Genomic DNA, 7902 nt, shown 5'->3' with positions numbered 1-7902 from the left:
CGGGAGGGGGGGGAGGGGCGGGGAGGGGGGAGGGGCCGGCCCACCCCCAGCTCTGCCATCAGTCTTAGGCTACAGGGAGGCAGAGACAGCCTTTGGGGAGCCCTTACTGCCGGGCACCGTGGTGGGAGGGGCCTGGGGCATTCCAGGTCCGGCCCCATCCCCAAAGCCTCAGGGGCTGGGATGCCCTGGCCAGCCATGGCCACAAGTCATGGTCTCGAGCTGGTCAGGGCGAGAGAGGGCTGGCTGGGGCCCTGTACGCTGACATTGAGCAGTGAACAGGGTACCTTGCTAGGCCCCAGCTTCCCCTGGCCCTGAGCCCCTCACCCTGGCCTTCCCTTTAGTGCTCTGTGACATGCGGCCCAGGCACTCAGCACCGAAGCATCCTCTGCACCAATGACACTGGTGTCCCCTGCGATGAGGACCAGCGGCCAGCAAGCGAGGCCGCCTGCCTTCTGCCGCCCTGCCCGAGGGCCCTGGATGTGCTGGGCCCCGAAGGCTCAGGCAGCGGCTCCTCCAGCCGCGAGCTCTTCAATGAGGTCGACTTCATTCCTCACCGCCCAGCCCCACGCCCTCCGCCCCCCTCATCACCCAAGCCGGCTGGCATGGGCAATGCCATCGGAGAGGAGGACCCTGAGCTGGGCCCGCCGGGGCCCGTGTTCGTTGACGACTTCTACTACGACTACAATTTCATTAACTTCCATGAGAACCTGTCCTACGGGCCCTTCGAGGAGCCTGACGCAGACCTGGCGGGCACAGGGGATTGGATGCCCCCACCCCTGAGCAGTCCTGCTGAGCCTCCTATGGGCACCCCCACGCCTACCACAGAGCCGTCTGGGCCTGAGGATGAGGGGGCACTGGGAGATTGGTCCCCTGCTCCTTGGCCCAGCCAGGCTGGCCGTTCCCCACCCCCACCCTCGGAGCAGACCCCTGGGAACTCCTTGGTCAATTTCTTATTTGAGGAAGATGCCCCTATTGGAGCCCCAGACCTCGGGCTCCCCAGCTTGCCTTGGCCCCCCACTTCAGTCAGCATGGAGACGCCTGCTGCCCCTGGGAGCCAGAACAAGTTCCCGGGAGGGGAGGACGGCCAGAGCCAGCCGCCGCCTCCCTGGTGGGAGAGGACCAATGAGGTTTCTGAGGACAGCGAGGAAGCCTTGGGCCGCAGGGCGCCCCAAAGACCCAGCCCCACGCTGCCCGCCTTGTCCTCCATCAGCACCTCCCACCCCTCTCCTAGTCCCGACACAGTAGAGCTGTGGACGAGTGGCACCTTGGCCTGGGAACCAGCGCTGGAGGGTGGCCTGGGGCCTGTGGACAACGAACTGTGGCCCACCGTTGGGGGAGCTCCTCCCCCTCCCCCCACCGCCAATCTGCCAGACCCTCAGGGTACAGACAGCGCCCTGGAGCCCGGGACTCCCACCCTTGCAACCCCAGGCCTGGCTCCACGGGACCTGCAGACCCTGGCGATGCCGGGAACCTTCCTTCTGAAGGCTCCGACCGGCCTAGGGCACGCGCCTTGGGTGACTGCCCTGAGCCTGGGGCCCTTGGGCCAGCCTGAGTCCCCCAGCCCTGAGACGCCCCCAAGCCCTGTGCTGCTGTCCATACCAGCTCAGGACAGTCCGGCCGACGGCAGCCGAGCCCCTGGGCCTCTGGACCCCAGCCCAGCAGAGGAGGGGCCCCCCTTAGACCTGCTGCCCGTCGGGAATGCCAGCTGGCAAGTGGGGAACTGGAGTGAGGCAAGTGGTGCAGGGGTCGGGGCGGGCCGGGGGGTTGAGCAGGACCTCACTAACTTGGCCTCTTCATCTGAAAATGAGCAGAGCAGGATATCAGCCTTGTCTGTCCAGCCTCCTGGGTGGGTGGGGATCAGGGAACTGACAGCCCCTGGTGGGTGGAGGCTCTGTGAGGTGGTAGGAACTTTGCCCCAGCTCAGTCTTACTGCCCTCCGTGTGCCCCTGGGGCTGGTCTGCCCCATTGGGCCTCAGTTTCTCTTCCGAACAGTAGGGTGGGGCAAGGGGGCCGGTGTCCCTGGGGTCCCCAGAGGCTCATTCCTGAGTAGCACAGGGGGCCGCTGGGAGGGCAGGGCAGGCACAAATGAGGGGCAGCCAGGGGGAACGGCCCTCTCACGCTCTGGCTTGCATGCTTCCAGGGACAGGGAGCTCGCCCCAGGCAGCTGTGTCAGTGGGGAAGCCTCCTCCCATGGTCCCCAGGCCCGGCGGGGCTCAGCCTGGCTCCTCCAGGTGCAGCACGGTTCCTTGCCACCTGGTTCTCCCCTCAGGGCTCCACCTGCTTTGTCGGGCCTGTGAGGGTCTGAACTGCATGGCAAGAGGCTGTCCTGTGTCCCCCACCCCACCCCAACGTCCCCAGGTTGTCACCGTAGGGGAAGTGAGCTGCTTCTGTTCAGATCCCTAGTTTTGGTGTGGGAGGGAGGGACAGGTTGAGGCCCAGTGGGGAACCCAGGCTTCCTTCCCAAGTGATTCTGGGAAGCAGTGAGCCTTGTCAGCACAGCCGGGCCACCTCACATGTGTCTCCTGTAGCAGGGACAGTTGGTTGCCAGGGGATTTGACTTTTCATCTTCATGGTCTCCTTGGGAGGTGGGTGGAGGAGCCCATTTTGCAGACGAGTTAACTGAGGCACTGGCGGGTCCCTCCCACCTGGCGGGGGGGCCGGAGGGTGCAGGGATCTGCCCGGCCCTCAAGGGCACCGCGTCCCCTGCCCCCAGTGCTCCACCACCTGCGGTCTGGGTGCCGTCTGGAGGCCCGTGCGCTGCAGCTCCGGCCGAGAGGAGGACTGCACTCCTGCTGCCAGGCCCCAGCCCGCCCGCCGCTGCCACCTGCGGCCCTGCGCTGCCTGGCACACGGGCAGCTGGAGTAAGGTGCGTGAGGGAGAAGGCGGGCAGCGTCGGGGCACGGGGTGGAGGTCTGGGGCCCATGGCCTGTGTTTGGGGTCAGACGTAGCCACCGGGGAGGGCTCTGTGCTGCCCATCTTTGTACTCTAATTTCTAGCCTCTGGGATCATTCCATCTGTGTGTGGTTCAGCCTGCCCCACGCCCCTTCTCTCGCTGGCTGTATCCTTTTCTCTCCTTTCTGTCACCCTCGGGATTTCACCTTCTCCTTCGTTCCACCCTTTCTCCATCTGTCCCATTCCGGGGCAGCCCCTGGCCACGCCGCCCGCCGCCCAGGGCTGGTCAGCCATGGCTTCTCCCTGGGGCCCTTAAGGGACTTGCCACGGGTGGGGGTGAGAGTGCCCAACGCTCGCCCCGCCACAGCCCTCACCGCGTCCTCGTGTGCATGCACGTGGTGGTGGTGTGTCCACACGCGGGACCCTCGGCCTCCAGTGCTCCCGCAGCTGTGGCGGGGGTTCCTCCGTGCGGGACGTGCAGTGTGTGGACACACGGGACCTCCGGCCGCTGCGGCCCTTCCACTGCCAGCCGGGGCCTGCCAAGCCGCCTGCCCGCCGGCCCTGCGGGGCCCAGGCCTGCCTCAGCTGGTACATCTCTTCCTGGAGGGAGGTGAGGCCTGGGGGTCTGGGATGGGAGCGGGGGTGTCCTCAGAGCCCAGCAGTGCCCAGACCCCTTCCCCTGCCCTCCTAGTGCTCCGAGGCCTGCGGCGGGGGTGAGCAGCAGCGTCTGGTGACGTGCCCGGAGCCGGGCCTCTGTGAGGAGGCGCTGAGACCCAACAGCACCCGGCCTTGCAACACGCACCCCTGTACGCAGTGGGTGGTGGGGCCCTGGGGCCAGGTGAGCAAGCGCGGGGTTTCGTGCGGGGAGGACATGCGGAGGGGGGACTCGTGTCAGCAGGCGTCCGTCAGACCTTTGTTCATGCAGGGAGTTGTTGAGTGTGTCCTGTATGCCGGGCTCTCTGTGGTCCCTGCAGGTACAGTGGTGGCCAGATGAGGTCCCCGCCCTGCTGAAGCTTACAGCCCGCCAGGGAGACAGGCGAAAAAAAAAAGGGACGTGCGCTGTGACGTCAGGGAAGGCCTTCTGAGGAGGGGACTTCAGAGTGAGACTGGAGGGGTTTGTGATGTGAAGGAGAGGCATACGGGGAGCAGCAAATGCGAAGTCCTGGGCCAGGAGTGACAGACACAGGGTGTTCAGGAGACTAAGCAGAGACCAGACTGGAGGAGGGGGTAGGGGAGTGGCCAGGGAGGCCTCAGCTGGGCAGGACTCTTCCTGCCAGGCCTGTTTGGGAATCTCAGTCCTTGTCCCACCGGCCGCTGGGGGACCCTGGGCAGGTTGCTCTACCTCGCCAGGCCTCTGTGTTCTCATCTGTAAAGCGGGGTTGTGAGCATTAGATGAAGTCACACAGTGAGGCACTTAGCACAGGGCCTGGCACGATGTTGGCACAGATTAAATTTATTTTTACAGCTTTTTAAAAACATCAGACCCCAACTGATAAGAACAAAGCCTGACTTGGGATGGTGGGCCCTGTTTGAGAAACTTTCTCTCCCTTCCTTCCGCTGCCCGTGGGCTGCAGCAGGTCCTCCAGCCCCGGAGCCACTGCCCAGGCCTCTCAGGCATGTCCCATCCTGTATGAGGGGCTGGCGGCTTTCCCCTCCGCTCTGCAGATGCAGTTCCTGCAAGCGAACGCCTAGTGGCCTCTGGGGACAGGACCGACCCTCTGAGGAGGCTGGAGAGATGGGGCTGGGAACCATGACGTAGGCTTCCTGGAGAAGGCAGCAGCTGCCCTGGGGAGGGCCCCGGGATGCCCCGCTGCAGGGCTGGCTAAGAGGATGCTCACCCCTCCCCTGCTTCCCACAGTGCTCAGCTCCCTGCGGCGGCGGCGTCCAGCGGCGCCTGGTCAAGTGCATCAACACCCAGACTGGGCTGCCTGAGGAAGACAGCGACCAGTGTGGCCACGAGGCCTGGCCCGAGAGCTCCCGGCCGTGCGGCACCCAGGACTGTGAGCTCACTGAGCCGCCGCGTGAGTGCCCCACCTGGCTGTCTGCTGGCGGGGGGGCAGGGTGGACGGTGGGGAGATGGAGAGTCATGGAACCGTCCCCCTACAGCACTGGCTGACTGACAGGGAGCCATGCCGAGGCTGGGGCTTTCCTGGGGTCAGAGCCAAGGGGAGTCCAGCCCCGCAGGCAGCGTTCTTTAGCTCAGGGGAGGAGTGGACGCAGCAGCCTCGGCCCCCAGGCTGCTGTGTGACCTCGGGCAAGCTCTTTTTCCCTCTGGGTCTCAGTTACCCCCCGTTCCCAGAGTGAGGCCAGCGATGTTCCTGAGACTGTGTGGAGCTCAGGCCTGGGGGAGCCCCCATCCCCAGCTCTGGCCCATCCATTTCCTGGCCAGAGGAGGACTGCCCAGAGTGAGCAGTGTAACGGCAGGAAGGGGCCTCCCGCCTAGGGTCCTGCTAGCTCCCAGCAGGTGGTGGCCTCCTCCTGGCCAGCTGGGTCCTAGAGGAAGAGCTTGTGCCAGAGGTGGCTCTGGACATAGACGCACACACACACACGCACACATGCGTGCGCTCACACACGCACACACACACACACATGCGCACACACGCTCGCGCACACACGCATGTGTGTGCGCGCGCACATAACACGCACGTGCATACACACGCGCACACATGCACAGGCATACACACGCACACACAACGCACATGCATACACGCACGCACACGCACACATACACACGCGCGCGCACAACACGCACATGCATACACATGCGCACATGCACACACATGTATACACAGGCATGCACACACAACACGCACATGCATGCACACACACATGCACATGCGCACACACACACACATGCTTCCTTCCTGCAGCCCAGCCGCCCCCAGCAGTGCTGAGCACAGGATACTGGCCCTGGAGTCACACCTGGCCTCCCCTCACCAGCTCTATGGTCTTGGTCTCCACTTCCCTGTCTTACGCATAAAGGGGCAGACAACCCCCATCCTCATAAATGAGGTCTTGGGGTGAAGAGCCCAGGAAGTGCTCAGGGAAGGTTGGCTTCTTCCTCTATGGACACTATCATCCCCCATCATGAGGTCAGGAAGAATGCCTAGGGCTACCTTTGTCAGTCAAGAGAATCCAGCAGCTCCTATGCCTATCAGCCGTCCGACTTCTGTCCCTCGGACAGAGCCGCCCTAGGACAGAGTCCTTGGCCCTCAGCTGGCCTCCAGGGCCTCCAGGGACCTTCCCCAGTCTGCATTCTGTACCAGTGACTGGCTCCTTAGCAGCCCTTGGGCAAGCCCGGACTAGCCACTGCCATGCCTTGCTGGCCATACCACTGGGAGGGATAGGCTTCCTGCCCCAAATCCCATTACCTCAAGGCCCAGCAGAAATTCCACCCACCCCAAGCACCCAGCCCTCAGCATTCATCCAGCAAGCACCTCCGTGCCTCCTGCACACGGCCCCAAGGTAGTTGCTGGCACCCAAGCGAGGAGTTTAAGGGTAGAGGCCAGCCAAGGAAGTGACTTGCATGCCGAGACCCTGGAGTCCCCAGGATGTTTTGATGAACTGTGGGGCTGTGTGGCAGGACATTTGGAAAGCCTGGAAACTTGGTCATCACGGTGAGGCAGCTGACATAGCACGGCCACATCCGTTTGCCTGTGGAGGTGGGGTTACTGGCAGAGGAGGGAACTGGGGCCCCTTGAGAAGTTAACAAACTTGCCTGAGGTCACACAGTGGGAACAGGATGCAGGTCTGCAGATGCCTAGGTTAAAGCTGCTGCTCCGAGCCAGGGTGGAGGAGGCTGCCTGCTGCCTCATGCCTTCTGCTGGGCCCCAGGGATGCCCCAGGGACAGGGCTGCCAGTTGCCTTCCTGCTTCTCCTCCCCTGGGATGTCTGCTGAAGTGAGAGGGCCAGGCGGCAGCTGGGGGCTGTCACAGGCAGCGGAGCAAGGCCAGGAGGCTGGAAGCAAGCCACTTCCCAAAATAGCTCTGATAAGCACGGGGCAGGAGGGCCCGCCAGGCCTCAGACCCGGGCAGGCAGCCTCCCACTGTCCCTCCTCAGGAGGCCTGGGTTCTGCTGACGGGCTGATGGCCCAGGCCACACCTGCTCTCCCAGGGCCTCGGTGCCTGGCCTGGCTGATGGGACTGTCCTGGTGTGTGACCCAGAAGCTGAAGCTGAGTACAGCCCACGGCTGCAGGGGGCAGGGAGGTCTGGCAGGACAGGTGCATTTGGGCAGGGGGTGGGGGCAGAGGCCACCGTAGGCTGGCAGGAGGCACCTGGGACTTCTGTTGTGTGCCAGGTCCTGTCAGGTCTCGCAGGGTCAGGGACCGAGAGGGGTGGCAGGCTCTTTGGCTTCTCGTGAGCACCTGAGGCAGTCCGGGCTGGGGTCTCGGGGCCTTTCCTCTGGAAACCTGAGCCCAGCAGGGCCTGTTCTCCAGTCCTGGAGGTGGGGGCCTAGGCCAAGGGCAGGTGGGACAGGACAACAGCTGGAGATCTGTAACTCAGCCCTAGGGGAGCCCCTCCAGAAACAGGAGGCCGATGCTCTGGGGGTGGCTGCAGGTCTCCTTAAGGCTGTTGGGGGGCAGGGAGACGGCCCAGCTAAAATCTCAGGGAAGCCCCTCCACCCTGGGTGCAGGTGGGAGGAGGGGGGCGGTCCCGGGTGCCCGCCTGCTGGTCCTGACCCGCCCCCTCCAGCCCTAGGCTGCGAGCGCGATCGCCTGTCCTTCGGTTTCTGCGAGACGCTGCGCCTGCTGGGCCGCTGCCAGCTGCCCACCGTCCGCGCCCAGTGCTGCCGCTCCTGTCCCCCACCCGGCCGTGGTGCCCCCTCCCGCGGCCGTGAGCGGGTCGCCCGCCGCTGACCCACACCCCGGCCCCCCGCGGCCAGGATGCACAGACAGACCGATGCACGGACCTCAGCGCCCAGCAGGACCTCAGTGCCCAGCACGGGCTGCGGTGGAGCCCCGCCCCTCGCGCCCTAATGGTGCTAACCCGGCCCCCCGACAGTGGCAGGCT

At 64.8% G+C, this 7902-nt stretch overlaps 1 protein-coding gene across 1 annotated transcript in view; it reads left to right on the top strand.

Moving 5' to 3' along the window:
- Positions 1-7902, top strand: part of ADAMTS7 (ADAM metallopeptidase with thrombospondin type 1 motif 7) — a 56581-nt gene extending 48679 nt beyond the window's left edge. The window contains exons 19-24 of the mRNA XM_024128688.3: positions 342-1730; positions 2714-2866; positions 3329-3502; positions 3584-3730; positions 4751-4913; positions 7585-7902. Coding sequence (XP_023984456.1) covers positions 342-1730; positions 2714-2866; positions 3329-3502; positions 3584-3730; positions 4751-4913; positions 7585-7748 — 2190 coding nt within the window. The 3' untranslated portion in view covers positions 7749-7902. The remainder of the gene's footprint in view (positions 1-341; positions 1731-2713; positions 2867-3328; positions 3503-3583; positions 3731-4750; positions 4914-7584) is intronic.

Source organism: Physeter macrocephalus, chromosome 11 (genome assembly GCF_002837175.3).
Source record: "Physeter macrocephalus isolate SW-GA chromosome 11, ASM283717v5, whole genome shotgun sequence".
NCBI classification, from domain to species: Eukaryota; Metazoa; Chordata; class Mammalia; order Artiodactyla; family Physeteridae; genus Physeter; species Physeter macrocephalus.
The sequence above is the reverse complement of the archived record's forward strand: the minus strand, read 5'-3'. Positions and strand labels throughout refer to the sequence as shown.